The sequence below is a fragment of the Sphaerodactylus townsendi genome, linkage group LG01 (genome assembly GCF_021028975.2).
Source record: "Sphaerodactylus townsendi isolate TG3544 linkage group LG01, MPM_Stown_v2.3, whole genome shotgun sequence".
NCBI classification, from domain to species: domain Eukaryota; kingdom Metazoa; phylum Chordata; class Lepidosauria; order Squamata; family Sphaerodactylidae; genus Sphaerodactylus; species Sphaerodactylus townsendi.
Window position 1 is genome coordinate 133,867,653 of NC_059425.1, and position 15,665 is coordinate 133,883,317.

Sequence of the window (15,665 nt, forward strand, 5' to 3'; positions counted from 1 at the left end):
CCGTTGCATAGTGAATTCAACGAATCTTCATCTCAAATACAAATACAGGATGAAATAGCTCATAGGAGGCCTATAATAGGAAAATAGCTTGCCTACTGTCAACATTTGCTGTGTCTAAAAGATTTTCTTGGGCTTTGATATAAACATACCAATTTGCTTTTTTTTTTTTGAGAAAAATTAACAGAAATTAAGTTGTTCATTTTTTTTCTAGAACCATTGACACGTCATCCAAATTTTCGTTTGTTTGCCTGTATGAATCCAGCTACTGATATTGGAAAAAGAAATCTCCCTCCAGGAGTACGGAACAGGTGAAAGCAGAATGGCCAAACCATAAAACTGGTTCAAAAGTATTTGTGTATATAGTGTTTTGCTGCAAGTAACTAGCCACAGCATCTTCTCAGTGCACATTTGTAGAGAAAGTGCTGACTAGCCACTTCTCAAAACGTGGTTCAGGATTTTTGTGAGCACACAAAAACTCAGAGGCAAAAAGGCAAAAAAATAATTTTAAGTTTTATTGACGATAACATATGCTCAATAAACAAGATAACAGAAAAATTAGCTAAAGGTTAAAATATCAGCATAAAACATTGGTAGTGTAGCTTTTAAAGCAAAAGCAAGTAAAAAGCGAGACAAAAGGTATTGCTGATAAGAACTGGCCGGCAGAGTTTAACAGCTTCAAAATGCCTAAGATAACAGGCAGGAAAACAAAGGTTATGCTCAGACGAGTCGAGAGTAATAAGAATGAAAGTAGGCAGTTATACAAAATTATTGGTCAGGTGGCACAAATCATGCTCTCACACTAATTAAAAAATTCAGTTTGGTTCAAAGTCATTGTTGCTATCAGGTGGAAATGCTTGAAAAGCATTGTTGAAGTCTTAATTACGAAGGAAATAATCTACAGCTGGGGTGTGACCTTTAGCTGAAGCAGCTACTAACAAGTTGGGAGAAAATTAAAGTAAAAAATACAATTTCTCCGCAACATCATTTACATGATACCAGATGAATATCTTTAACAGGCATATTTATAACACTAGCTGGTCCATGCTGGTGGATTAGTATGAGATAAAATAATTACTCCTGCTACTCTCAGAAAGAAGGGATAGAAAGGAACCTACAGTTTTCTTCAAATAAGCGTTAGTCATCAAACAGGGAATAGAGCGTAAAGTTGTTCAGTGCTCTCCTAGGAAAGATAAACAGAGCAATTGCTCTAGTGTTTACTCTCTGACAAGTCAGCATTGTGTGTTAGCTGAAAAACAGCTGGATAAAAGGCTCCTTGGATATATGAGTGGATTTTATGATCATTTGATCCTTCTTAGGTCATACATTTCAATTAAAAATTATTAGGCAAGCAAGAGCACTGAGAATTAAATTGGTGGTGGTAGGCTTCTAAAGTTTTATTAAGCATTAAATTCTCAACATGCACTTGATGTCCCCATTGCATTTCCAACAAGTCTATGTGTTATAAATAGGAGTGGTGATTCAGTAAACCTACCTCCCCAAAACCCCACACTATTTGGCAGAACGAAATTGGACTAGTGCCAAAAAAACTGAAAACGTTTCAGCTTTTCCAGCTTTTATTTGCAGAGAGTAGAGCTGTCCACTCACTGCAAGTAACCTCCTTCTTCCCAGTAGCAAAGTCGGTGGCTTTGTGGTTGCCAGTTTGCAGTTGGGGAGGGAGCCAGATTGCTTGCTTGCAAACCTTTCTGTTCTCTGCAAGGATCCCCCCGTTGTAAATTTCAAGTTTGTGTTTTAAACCATTCCCCCAAACCCCACTATTTGGTTAAAAAAGGCCATGAGCATTGGCTTTATTCCACTTTACTGAAAATTTCCAGGTTTTAAACACCTGGTCCCCAAATTTACCCAGCACAATTGTTTATGCTGAACAGCTCTGAACCCTGTACTGATGTTGGTGACAAATGCAAGGTACTAATATCCCTGCAGAACCCAAAACAATTCTATCAGCAGCAACATTGCATTTTGCTTTATAAGCAGACTTGCTAACGAAATTTCATACCACCTGGGTGAACATAACTTGTTTGGTTATTGTCAAAGAACAACTTTTGAACATGTGCTTTTTGTTGATGATATAGGGATGAATGGAATAAATCAATGAAGTTGGCATCTCATGTCAGATTGGAGAAATAGTCAGATGAAATGCAGGAGTTCACAGATTTTGAATAGGAGAGGGGCTGATGGTTGACCATTATTTATGGTTGCCATTGTTCTCTCCCCTCCCCAACCCTCAAGTCCTCTGTATGTGTCACAAAAATCAAGGGAGGGATGATCTGTCATAACATACAGGAGCAGGTAGAAATTGTTAGATCTTTGGTGTTATCTATGCTTGCTCCAAGAGGAGAGGTCTCCTGTTCTGTTAGGCTCAGCTGCCTGCTGTGACCCTCAGTACAACTAGAGCAGGGGTAGGGAACCTGCAGCTCTCCAGATGTTCAGGAACTACAATTCCCATCAGCCTCTGTCAGCATGGCCAATTGGCCATGCTGGTAGGGGCTGATGGGAATTGTAGTTCCTGAACATCTGGAGAGCCGCAGATTCCCTACCCCTGAACTAGAGAGAGTTCTTGTTTTCCTTTTCCAGATCTGGGTAAGGGAGGTTTCTCATGTTGCGCTGTGTAGGGTACTTTGTTCCTAACAGGTTGAAATAGATATATAGAGATCCAGTGAAATTAACTGTATATTTCCAAGTAAGTGTACATCAGAATGGCACATCATATAGCAAAAAGTCAAACCTAAATAGTTTTTCAACCCTGCTTGACTGCAACAATGTACAATACCTGTAATATCTTACTTTGTAAGGCTGCACTAACAGCAAATATTCTTCAATAGATCTTTAATTTGTTATTGCAGAAAATACTGGGATGTAGCATAGAACCCGTCTGGTGCAGTGGTTGAGAGCAGGTGGACTCTAATCTGGAGAACCGGGTTGGATTTCCCACTCTTCCACATGAGCTGCGGACTCTTGTTTGTATCCCCACTCCTACATTCCTGCTGGGTGACTTTGGGCTAGTTACAGTTCATTCAGAACTCTCTCAGCCACACCTACTTCACAAGATGTCTGTTGTGGGGAGAGGAAGGGAAAGGAGTTTGTAAGCCCTTTGAGTCTCCTTACGAAAGAGAAATGTGGGTATAAAGCCAAACAGCTTCTTTTTGTATCATTGATGGATTCATTGGAAAATTATTATGTGTTAATTTAGGCATTAACTATCGCAACAAATTGCATTAGGGCTAAATCTGCTGGACATGAGGAAATGTCAGACTTCAGAACTGATGAGCAAATGAACAGTACAGTGTAATCTTAGATTTTACTGAGCAGTGCAATGTCATCTCTTTAGGTTTACTGAACTTTATGTGCAAGAACTGCAAAATGAGGAAGACCTGCAGATACTTGTCATGGCTTATCTGAAAGGTTTGAATGTGAGCAAAAATGTAGTGCAAGGGATCATTCGGTAAGTCTTTTTTTAAAATAAATTTTATTTGTGTATACAAAAAACATATATATCAAATCAATCTTCAACATCAATCATCATTATAATTTCACCCTGTCACATATACACAATCGTGAAAAAAAGAAAAAGATGTATAAAAAAGTTTAAAAAGATGTATAAAAAAGTTTAATAGACTTCCTTGTTGTAACTCAGGAGTTAATTTGCCTTTGGCATATATGTATCATACTGAAATGTTGAAAAAGTAAACTCGGTAAAATTATAGAATTCTTTTGCTTCTTTTTCTCTTTGTAGTTAAACCAGATAACTAATAAGTACGCTGTAACAAGAAATATAAAAGTAGTGCTTATAATTTTTTTGTTTGCTTGTTTGTTTGCTTTTTAAATTTGATCTTAATGTTTTAATTGTTTAGGATGAATTTGTATTAATTACATGGAAGCATCGACTTTCGTTGATCATTGAGACAAATATTTAAGTTTGAAAAAAATTAGATAACTTAGATAAAGCTCTTAGGAAGAAATCTAAAGATTAAAATGAGATATAGGTTATCATTTGATAAGTCTTATGCACATGTCAATTGTCATATTTTTAAAATGTTTTATATGGAAGGGCTTGCAAGACCTGAGCAAGGCTGTCAATGATAGGACATTTTGGAGGATATTGATTCATGGATGTGCAACTTAGCGGCACTTAACCCAAACACAGTATATCAGACTTGACTATTCAGCAGTTTTGAATATGTTAATTTCTGATCAGTGCATTTCAACTTCATAGAATAGTCATGTTGTAATAGAGGTAAAGGCATTTTTAGGCCATTTTAAATTTTTTTTCCTTTTTTGAAAAACCTCTAAAGTGCTTGGAACGTCACCTTCCAGATATCCCAGTGTTTACAAGCTATACACTGAAGTTCACACATGCTGGCCTGATTCAGAAGTTCATTACTTCCCTTCCCTCTGTCCAGTCAGTCTGACACTCTTTTCCTCATTTGAGAGCATTCACATTAGAAAAGTGACTTGTCTCCTGAAAAGTGATCCTCTCAGATGCCAAGTTATCTTCAGAGGACCGTTTATATTGCTCCAGCTTTTAATTTGTTTAATTTGTCTAAAATACTATCCTGCAGCTGTAATGAGATAAAAATTTTGTTTGTTTGTTTTATATGCCACCCTTCCTCTTGCAGGCTCAAAGCAGCTTCCAATACATATTGCAATAAATACAATAAAACAAATTAAAACAGATTACAGCATAGTCTAAAACAGATGGTGGCAAAACTCAGTGTACACAGCATTCCCAGCATGGAAGCAGTCCAGTGGAAAAGGAGGCCAAGATGATGGAGCTTTCGGAATCAGCCAACAGTATAAAGCTAAAGCCAGTCAGCCCTCGCTGCTCAGTTTGCTGCTAGCCTCAGCGAGGCTTGGGGCCAGGTTTAAAGCTGGATCTGGGGAGCTGAGGCCAGCAGCAAAAGGGTCATACTTCTCCGAATTGCACGTGGAGATAGGGGCTGCTGTCCCTTCACTTGAACTCCACATGGAGTTTGAGGGCAGGGCCAGTCAGGCTGGCACCACTGGCTGGCTGTCCCCTACCCCAACTCCCTGGAGTACAGCTGGAGGTGCAGTGCCCAGAGTTAGAAAGCTACACTCCTGCTTAGTAGCCAGTACTTCTAGGACAAGAATGAATAAGAGGCATAATCTTTGAAACAAAGTGTAGTGTAGAATTTACATCAAGAATGGACTATTTCATTTGTTGACTCTTTCCCTGTAGCTTTTATTTGTCAGTGAGAAAAGAATGTGAAACAAAGCTGGTAGATGGGACAGGCCACAGGCCTCACTACAGCCTTCGTACTCTGTGTAGAGCTTTGAGATTTGCTTCATCCAATCCATGCAACAATATACAGCGTTCACTTTATGAGGTAACTATTATTGTTTTATATTTGTAAACTTTTAATAAAAACTTTAGAAGTCCAGTAAAGATAAGCAAGGTTTTACGATTTTTAAACCTGCAGTGTTCTCTTTGAATCTTTTAAGGTAAATAAATCTGTCATTTTCTTCTCAATAGGGTTTTTGCTTGGGCTTCCTCACACAGCTTGACAGAGTTTCTTACCCAGTTGTTCAGAAGCTAATACACCATTATATTCTTTCTGGAAACACAAAAAACATTCTCAAGCAGGTAACTGATAATTTAAGTGTGGGTTTTTAAAACTATTAATGGAATAGATATTAAACTGTAATTCAAACATCCTGCTTAGAAGTCACTTGAAATCTGTTTGTAGGTATTCATCATACTTGAATGCTTTGGCGAATCCCAAAAACAACTGATAACATATTTCTTGTGATTTCTTTTCTCCTGCTTTCTCTGAAACAATGACCTGAAACAATGACCTGTTAGGATGTACTTTTAGATTGACTGGTCTTAGCTATACATTTCAAATAATGTGTGGAACAGGGATGATTTTAGTAGTTTTCTAATATGTCTGATTTGAGTTGCTATGCGCATACTTATTCTATACATTCTGCTGTAATTAGTGTCGTGTTCTTCATGGTCTGTGTATCACACAGATGGAAATAAAGCATGCATGCATTCAAACTAGAGAATCTTCAACAGCTAACTTTAAAATGATTTTTCAGTTCTGTTCCAGCCACTAGAAAAGAGAGAGTGGAGTTACACTTTGCATTTTTTTCTGACCACCACAGCAAAACATCATGAAAAACTTCTTTGTCACCACCTCATTAGTAAGGTGATTTCCTCTCCCCCTCCCCTCCAAAAGAGAAGCAAATCTCATTCTGCATATGTACTGGGCCCTCACTTTCTTCTCAACAGAACATCAGTCTTTTTTTCTTTTTTAAAATCATTTTTATTGGTTTTTTTAAACAACTGCAACAAAATTAAAAAACAAGGGGATCCAGCCACCCTATTCTACTTACTGTATATACTTGAGTATAAGCTGACTTTTCCAGCACATTTTTATGCTGAAAAAAGCCCCCCATGGCAAGTATATACAGTCGAGTATGTACAGTCATTCCAAAATGGGAGCTGGGGCTGCTGTGGGGATCCAGTAAGCATGTTGCTCCTTTTTTTGTAACTCACCAGAGAGCCGTTAAAACAAGCTGTAAGGACAGCCTGCATAGCATTACAACTAGGTTGTGTGTGTGTGTTAAAAGAAACCGAGGCATTTCTCTCCTAAGGGTTATTGGTGCGTTGCATTCTAGATTAATACAATTCTTCATACAGTGGTTTACTGCCAAATACTGATGTTGCTGAAGACAAAGACTTTCTTTGGAGCAAAGTTTAGGCTGGCATGGCTATGAATCCCAGAATTATTCTACATTTGAGGAAAACAGTGGTTCGTTTGTGTTCCTAGAGAGCTAGAAAGTTGCTCATTCCTAATTCAAACTCTGTTAAGCAAGTGCACACTTGAGCTTTGCTCCTGGCAAAGCTAGAGCAAAGCCAGGTATAGACATCCAGGGCTGTATTCTGTACTGGAAGTCCAGAACATCAGTCTTTAATAAGGATTTTTATCTCCTTATTTTTCATAAGTCAAAGAGGCTCATAATTTCCATTCAGTACATAAGCTTTGCTACCCTTTGGTAAAATACCACTGCTGGATCATTCTACAGTGCACTATACAAGGGCCAAGGCAAGTTCTAGGGCCTTTTCATAGGGCACATCAGGTCCAAATGTCTGCAAGACAGTGACTTGGTTACAGCCTTTAACCTTTGTACATCACTGTGCTTTAAACATGTGACCCTAAACAGTCACGGATTTTGTTTGAGCTGTACTAAATGCTTTCTTCCAGCGAAACTGACCTGTTCCTGCTTTTAGGAAGGTCAGCCTGCTAGTCTTATTCCATGAGCATGATGTGACGAGACAAAAAACCCCATGTTTCTTACATGTAATTAATGATCTTTGAGAGATGACTTGTGCAGTCAAGTGACTCAGTGACCATCCCTGCAGCAGGTACTTACTTTGTTCTTGGTAAATCTTGAGAAGAAGAACTGAGTTGGAAGAGAGGCTCTGCTCTCTCTGAACACGCATATTACTATTCATTGCTTCTAGTGGTTGGAGCCAGCACTGAAATTTTTTAAAAGCTTATTCTATAAACTTTTCCCATTGGAATCTGCATATACTTGATTCCCATTGGTGTGACTACACAGATCATCACATGGGTCACATATAAGTAGCCTGTTTTACTGTGAACCAACAAACATGAAGTTGTGTTCTGTGAGATTTTATTTCTTGATACATTCCACATGCAGATAGTTTTGCGGTTATTTGAGAGAGAACTAATTGTCCCTAAACAAGATTTTTTTCTATAATATCTCCTTAGCCCTTACCAGAACCCAAGGAAGGCAGAATGATAAAGATAGAGGGGTACTGGATTCCAGTTTGTGATAAAGAACCTACTGTGGATGAAACTTACGTGCTTACGCCTTCGGTTAAGCTTAATCTCAGAGATATCGTCAGAGTTGTATCAGCTGGGTATGTTGGGCATCAGTAACACCTTTTCTGTTTTCAAGAAATGATATGGTTCAAGTTGGTGAGTAACTGCCACTTGTTAGTGAAAAGATGTATGTCGTATTTGTGGTGTCTACCCTCCCATTGCAGATTCCCACTTTGACCCTCTCAGTGTTCCTGGAGTGGGGGGCCTTCTGTCTGCAAGGAGCAGGATTTGGGGAAAGGTCAATGGGGTGCAGAGGGCAGGTGGAAAAGAGAGAAATCTCTCCACTCTCATGTTAGCAGAAATAACTTATGCTGACTCCAAACAGTATTTGGATTCAACCCAGTCAGCTGGGACTTCTTGTGTGCCCTGTTTTTCCTTTTGTGATCCAAAGAGACAAGAATACATTCTGAAATATGTTAGCAACATGAGGTCCAGTAGGGTTTTTTTTTAACGGCAGTTCAATTACTAAGATTCTAGCAGTTGTCTGATGAACACAAATGTGCTCCCAGAGCAATAGTGTCAGTGGAGCATGTAATTCCCATACCTGCAATAATTCAAATACACCATTCACATTCTGCTGTCTCAGATGCAGGTAACAATGTGTCAGGGAGATTAATGCTGCTTACGTTCTTCACAAAAGATACTTTAACTTTGATACCTGGCATAAGACCTTTCAAAATGTATCCATGCCATAGGTAAAAACTCAGTTTCTGAACGCTTTCTTAGACAGTGTGCTGTGAAACCACACAAGGATTGAAGGGTTTTTAAAGATGTTTGTCCATCACAAATTGCTGCCTTTAACTTTCCTGTCTGTTAATTTTTAAAGGACTTACCCCGTTCTGATCCAAGGAGATACTTCCATTGGTAAAACCAGTTTAATTCGCTATTTGGCAGCTGCAAGTGGGAACCATTGTGTTCGAATTAACAATCATGAACACACTGACATTCAGGAGTACATTGGCTGTTACACATCAGATGCAACTGGCAAACTAATATTTAAGGAAGGTAAGTTTATGCTGACTATGTTTATTATCCAATGCTGTGTAAATAGTACTTATAGAACTTCAGTGTGAAACTGTTTTACCTGTTCATAAGGGCTGAGGATCCTTTTTGAACGCAGTTGTTCTCACTTGCAGAAGCCGAATTGCAATGCCATGTGTTTTTTCTGTTGCAATTGCTTTAAAGGTGTCCTAATTGATGCTATGAGAAAAGGCTACTGGATAATCCTTGACGAACTGAACCTGGCACCTTCTGATGTTTTGGAAGCACTTAACAGATTGCTAGATGACAACAGAGAATTGTTTGTAACAGAGACTCAAGAAACTGTTAAAGCCCACCCAAGATTCATGCTCTTTGCAACACAGAATCCACCAGGCCTCTATGGAGGCAGGAAGGTTGGTGGAAAGATGTTAGGACCTCTTTGGCTATAATCTCAATCTCTCTTTCCCTCTCTCCCTCTCTCCTTTATCTCCTCCTCCCCCCCCCCCCCCCGGCACAATTAGAATTAACCTGGTGTCCCAGAATGGTTGGATGTTGAATTAATCTAAATTGTTAGGTACTGTAAATGGTATATCTTTTTACTTATCCATATACATAATGCAAAGATTATACATCCCCAAGGTAACAGACTGAAAGCATCTTAGAGAAACCTGGTTGTGTGTGTGTGTATGTATGTGAATTTGAATTAGGGAGAAGTGGTCGGTTCTGTAGGGTGGAATGTTCATGGTCATAGACAGTAGATAAACTTTCAGAGGATCACAGGGTTTTTATGAATAACCTTAAAAGAATAACATTAGATCCTGCTTGCAACACTGGTTATGACCTTTACCTTGCCATCTGATATCTAGCCTAGAAAACCAACCAAATTTCTGAATGGTTAGACACTTCCACCTCAGTTTTTCTATTATTTGTTCTAGATATCTGTTCATATCTTATAAATGTTATATCCTGAACAGGGGTGTGTTTATTTGAAATGCACTTAAATGCATCAGTTTCCCTAGGGCAAACATTCCAAGGAGAACTATTGGAAATTAACCAAAAAATCCCCATGAAATTCCAACAGGAATAGGACTTCGGCTTTGCAGATAGTGGGCCAGGTTTTCCTTGTTCTGTGTTTTTGTAAGGGGGTAGCATTTAAAAATCTGCTACTCATGTTTATTTATGTTTTAGGTGTTGTCCAGAGCTTTCAGAAATAGATTTGTAGAGCTGCATTTTGATGAATTACCAAGTTCAGAGTTGGAAACCATCCTGCACAAACGATGTCATCTTCCACCTTCATACTCTTCTAAGCTTGTTAAAGTCATGTTGGAGTTGCAGGTACTTATTTTATGTTTATTTTATGTTTGGGGTTTGTTTAACTTAAATAATGTGGACAGGCTGGCATCAGTTTCCTAGCGTTCTGTAGAATGGGTTGTGTGCACATGCATACCCAAACCCACATATGCAGCAGTAGAGTTTCCCCATATTTGAAGCTGCAGGAGAAGTTGGAGAGATCTGTTCTATGAATGCTCTTGGTCAGTGGTTCATTGAATTGAAGGTACTTCTGTGAGGGTGTCCTTTGGGGGGTGGCTTTGATTGATGCCCAGACTTCTGCTGTTCCTGGGTTCCGTGGATGCCTGTAAGGTTATGTTGGGTACAACAAGAACATCACTAAAAGCTGTGTCAGGAAAAGGCCTAATCAAAAGTCATTAAGACAAGAGAGTGTTGCAAAATGATTAATATGGATGAATACCAATAGATCCAGAAGACTGCAGTTGGTAACAGTGGCTTGCTTTATGTCCTTATTCACCTAGTCACTTCGCAGAGGTTCATCAGTGTTTTCAGGCAAGCATGGATTCATTACTCTTCGTGATCTTTTCCGCTGGGCTGAAAGGTACAGATTGACAGAACAGGAGGAGAAGAGCTACGACTGGCTTCAACATTTAGCAAACGATGGTGAGAATTTATTCCTATTCTCAGCTTAGTATTTTTCACTTGCGTATCCCTTGGCACCCATTTCCCAAAAATTGTACCCCTGTATTGGCAAACTCGTTATGTAATTTTTTTCATGTACCCCCAAATGCTCTGGTGCGTACCCCAGGTTGGGAACCACTGCTGTGAGTCCCAGTATTGCATCAGTAACTCCAGCATCTAAAATGATACGGGTAAGCATACTGATGAGTGCATATTTGTCTTTCTTGCCTAGGATTTATGCTTCTTGCAGGAAGAGTCAGGAAACAAGAAGAAGAGGTGGTTATTCAAGCTGTTATTGAAAAACACTTCAAGAGGAAGCTGAATCCTGACTACCTCTTCTCAGAAGGAAGTATGAAGAAGCAAATCAGTCAGTTTACAGAAGATGGTAAATTTATTTTGTTACTTAGTACTCTGCACCCTCTCCCCACAAGGTATTCAGGACAGCTTGTTACATTTAAAGTACAATAAATACAAATACAAAACAAATGAGTCCAATGAACACAGAAGTAAAACCAACTAAAACACCAATTTGACAAATTACTTAGAGAAATTTAAACAACTGGTCAACTCCACAGTTTACAACGTTAACCAACAGCTGCATAAAACAGAGCAGTGTTCCATGGCCTGCGGAACGCTGGAAAATGAGAAACGTTAATACTTGATGAAGGCTGATCTTATTGCTGACTGTCACTTCTGTGAATGGGTAATAGTTTTTTCCCTCTCCCTCCCTTTTAAAGGATCAACACTGATGTCTGTAATGGATGACCAGTTTGGTCATGTTGTATGGACTCAAAGGATGACACGGCTTGCAGTGCTGGTAGGCCGAGCCTTGGAGTTTGCTGAGCCTGTACTACTAGTTGGAGACACGGGGTAAATTGCTTTGTGTTGCCTTTACAAATTGTGTGTATAGTATTATGCATGCAAGCCTGTGAACTGGAATTAATTATGAATCTTCTGACAAAATTATGAAAAGCTCTTTAACATGTTTTTAGTGGGCTATGGTGACTGGTCATCTTGGGTTGAATCTGGCCCCTGGTATCTGCTTCCATTTCTCTTTATGCTTCTGAAAACAGCTGTGAAGGAAAAGACAAAAGATACCGGATCACACACATAAAGGTGGTTCTTTCTAGGAAATTGTTTCTAGTCTCTCTCTATATTCTGGTGTGCTGGTTTCATTCCTGAATCCATTCATTGATCAACAGGAAAGGTCACTCTTGCCTGGGTATGCTCTCATTTCTGATCTTTCTCTTTGCCCTTCCTGTTGACAGAGAAAAAAGAGTCGAGAAGGGAGCAAAGACACAATTCTGATGGAGTTGGGCTTTCCCCATTAGTTCTTGAATGTGTGATGCCTGCATTTGTGCATATAATTTATGACAATACTCAGGGGAGAGTCATTCACGTTTCTATTTTACAGTGCAATTCTGAATTAGTTCCTTTCTCTAAATCCATTTCCTTGGATTTTCTGCCTACACAGGTGTGGAAAAACAACTATTTGTCAGATGTTTGCAGCTTTAGCCAATCAGAAATTGTATTCCGTAAACTGTCACTTGCACATGGAGACATCTGATTTCTTGGGTGGTCTTCGACCAATTAGGCAGCGGTCAAATGATGAGGTCAGTTGCTAATGAGGTATTTGATACATAACTGTCAGCTTTATAACAAGAAGTCCGTGTAGGAGATGTGTTCAGACTTGTTTGTTTCTGGTTTATCCCCTTCCCTTTTCAAACAGGAGGACTCTGACCATCCTAGGCTGTTCGAATGGCATGATGGAGCCCTTGTTCTAGCAATGAGAGGAGATGACTTCTTCCTAATGGATGAGATTTCATTAGCTGATGATTCTGTTCTGGAAAGACTTAACAGGTGTGTATTTGTAACATGGTAATTTGCATTCCTCTTGGAATATTAATTACAAATCCAGATTAAATCTAAATGCTTTCAGTGGTTTGGGCTTCTCAACTTGTTAAATATCAGAAAATGTATATCTTAAAATGCGCAAATTTCTAATGGTATGGACTGACTTATTTTTTCTTACTAGTGTTCTCGAAACTGAAAAAATATTGGTGTTAGCAGAGAAAGGCAGTGAGGACGATGAAATAGAGCTCCTCACTGCGGGGAAGAAATTTCGCATTTTAGCCACAATGAATCCCGGAGGAGACTTTGGGAAGAAAGAAGTAAGAGAAACGTTATTTTGTATATTCTAGTAGCTTGTCAGGATAATTACACACATAGGTTAGTATTATTATTATTATTTTTAATGTCACAGCTGCTAGTTTTTTAGCTGGTCGTTGGCTTTTCATTACAATTTGAGCCTCCCACAGAAGCCTAGGAAGTTGTAATATATCGGCATAGTATTCGTGGGGATTCCAGCAGGGCTGCCTTCTGAATCTGACGAATGTTGATTTTGTCCATTTGAAGATATTTCAAGTGCTGCCCTATTGTTTTCGGAATGGCGGCCAGGGTTCCAATTACCACTTTGACGACCTCAGCTGGTTTGTACCATAGTCGCTGAATCTTGATTTTCAAATTGTCATATTTAGTGACCTTCTCATGTTTTTTTTCAACAACCCTGCTGTCACCAGGTATTGCATGTCAATGTTGGTCACTTTGTCCTCAATCACTGTGATGTCTGGTATGTGTCGTGCCAACACTTTGTCCGTTTGGATTTGAAAGTCCCACAAGATCTTGACCGTATCATTTTCTGAGTCTTTCTCTGGACAATGTTACCACCAGTTGTTAGCTGTCCTAATGTTGTAATTCTTGCATCGCTTCTCAGCCTTTTGGCTAAGATCAAGTGTAGTGTAATTCTTGCATAAATTCCAGTGGATCATTTTGGCCGATGATGATGATGATTTATTAAATTTCTATACCGCTTTTCCTCTTGCCTAAGAGTATAACAAGTACCTTAGCTTCAAGTGAACCAATGATCCAATAGTGAAGGATTAGTTCAATGCCTCTGAGATGTTTATTTACAGAACAAGATGGTACTCCATTCAATGTATTAATAAGAAGCATTCTGTCAAAGCAGGGATTATATATACATATTTTGATGCCTCCCACGTTTTTAATATGTTTACACTCTGATTTTCCCCAATGGGGATCTGAAACAGTGTACATCATTCTTACTTTTCTCATTTTTTTCCTCACAGCATTCCTGCAAGGTAGGTTAGGTTGAGAGAGAGTTACTGAACTTGCTCGATGGCCCCCACAAGCATGTATGGCAGATTGGGGATTCAGATCTGGGTCCCCCAGGGTTGATACTCATGCCTATACACCACAGTGGTTCTTTGTAGGTTAACAGCTGATCATCACATACATTCCTTATGTAAAGTATGTCCTTCATAGTTGTACTTTGTTTTTATAGATTTCTGACATGTCAATTGCCCTAATCTTTTTTCATTAAGACATTCAGGTTCTATATTGCTGGTAGGAAAATGACAAGTTGTAGTGATCATATACAGCAACATGGCACCTTTAGTGTACGTGGCAACTCTGGAGTTTCTTAAGCAAAACAAAACCCCAAACCATTTCAGAATGAGTTCACATAAGATTAGTGGTTCTTTTCTGGTGTACACAAAAATTGTTATTTGCAGCTTTTCAGTTCTTGGAGCAGAAGAAGTGAGGTCATGTGTACTTGCGTGTTCATGCAGGAAGTCTATTTGCATGGAACGTTATTTGCAGAAAAAGTGGCTGACTAGATTGTCATAATGGATCAAGCATGTTGCTTCCCTTTTAAAAAATCTGTTCAGTCTTATGCTATATAGGAAGAGTTAAATTTCACTTAAATGTTACACTGAATTGTAGCAGTAGTATGCCAATACTGACTATAGTTATGTATACTTGCTTGCAGCTGTCTCCTGCCCTGCGTAATAGATTTACTGAAATATGGTGCCCACAAAGCAACCATCGTGAAGATTTAATACAGATTGTAAAACATAATATTCATCCGGAATTGTGTCTGGTTGGAACAAACCACAATGGTAAATTTTATCAGTATATGTTTAACAGATAGATTGTGGGTGTATATGTGTGTAGAGTCTTTTATAATTCCCCCAAAAAGAAAAAAACACAGGCACAATGTAGGTTTTTGTCTTTCTCTATCAATGCATTTGCCAGACAGTGCCATAGTTGTAACAGAAGTTATCTTCTGTATAAGAAAATGCTTTCAGTTCTGCACATATACACACAAAACCCCTTCAAAAACTGCTAGGTGTGCACTGAAGTTTCTACAGTTTCTTCAGAGCACTGAGAGTCGCCCTGGAGAGGGAAGGTTCTTTTTCTTCAGACTGCATAATGACTCTTTGAGCCCAGTAGGGCTTGCTGTTGAGAGAGAGAGAGGGAGTGAGTGAGAGTTTCTATTGTAACAGACTAGCTTTTCAGTCTACTTCAAAAAGCTGAGAAGTAAGTTCTGACTGTTAGAAATAGCTTTATACTCTGGAATGTTGGTTGTAGGCATTTCCTTGAACTGAAAAAAAAATTCCTGTGGAGAAGTCCTCCTATGAGGCACAACTGAAAGTGTCACTATTTTGGAATTTCACTTCACATAATAGATAAAGAAAGTGCAATTCTTGGGACTGAAGTTCCTCATTTAAGTCTGTAGTTGTAAGCACATATTACTGGGAATAAACCCATCAAATTCATTAGAGTTTTCATCCATAAGATAAACTACATTCCTGATGATGTAGTCTGAAAATCCAAATTGTGAAACTGAAATAAAGTTTCCTGGGGGGTGGAGGGAGGCTGTCTAATAGTGTGTGTAATAATTTTTTTAAAAAATTCTGAAGCATTTTATCCTGGAAAGAGATTAAGAAGCCAATGTTTTAT

At 38.8% G+C, this 15,665-nt stretch overlaps 1 protein-coding gene and 1 pseudogene across 3 annotated transcripts in view; both read left to right on the top strand.

Annotated features, from left to right (window-relative positions):
* Positions 1–15,665, top strand: part of MDN1 (midasin AAA ATPase 1) — a 121,540-nt gene that overhangs the window by 23,933 nt on the left and 81,942 nt on the right. For all 3 annotated transcript variants that reach the window (XM_048494388.1, XM_048494373.1, XM_048494380.1), the window contains exons 19-33: positions 212–308; positions 3,347–3,460; positions 5,216–5,363; positions 5,510–5,620; positions 7,779–7,930; positions 8,719–8,897; positions 9,078–9,286; positions 10,062–10,208; positions 10,685–10,826; positions 11,077–11,229; positions 11,582–11,714; positions 12,319–12,457; positions 12,574–12,704; positions 12,880–13,015; positions 14,692–14,821. In XM_048494388.1, coding sequence (XP_048350345.1) covers positions 212–308; positions 3,347–3,460; positions 5,216–5,363; positions 5,510–5,620; positions 7,779–7,930; positions 8,719–8,897; positions 9,078–9,286; positions 10,062–10,208; positions 10,685–10,826; positions 11,077–11,229; positions 11,582–11,714; positions 12,319–12,457; positions 12,574–12,704; positions 12,880–13,015; positions 14,692–14,821 — 2,121 coding nt within the window. The remainder of the gene's footprint in view (positions 1–211; positions 309–3,346; positions 3,461–5,215; positions 5,364–5,509; positions 5,621–7,778; positions 7,931–8,718; positions 8,898–9,077; positions 9,287–10,061; positions 10,209–10,684; positions 10,827–11,076; positions 11,230–11,581; positions 11,715–12,318; positions 12,458–12,573; positions 12,705–12,879; positions 13,016–14,691; positions 14,822–15,665) is intronic.
* On the top strand, positions 13,606–13,766 carry LOC125425571 (annotated as a pseudogene).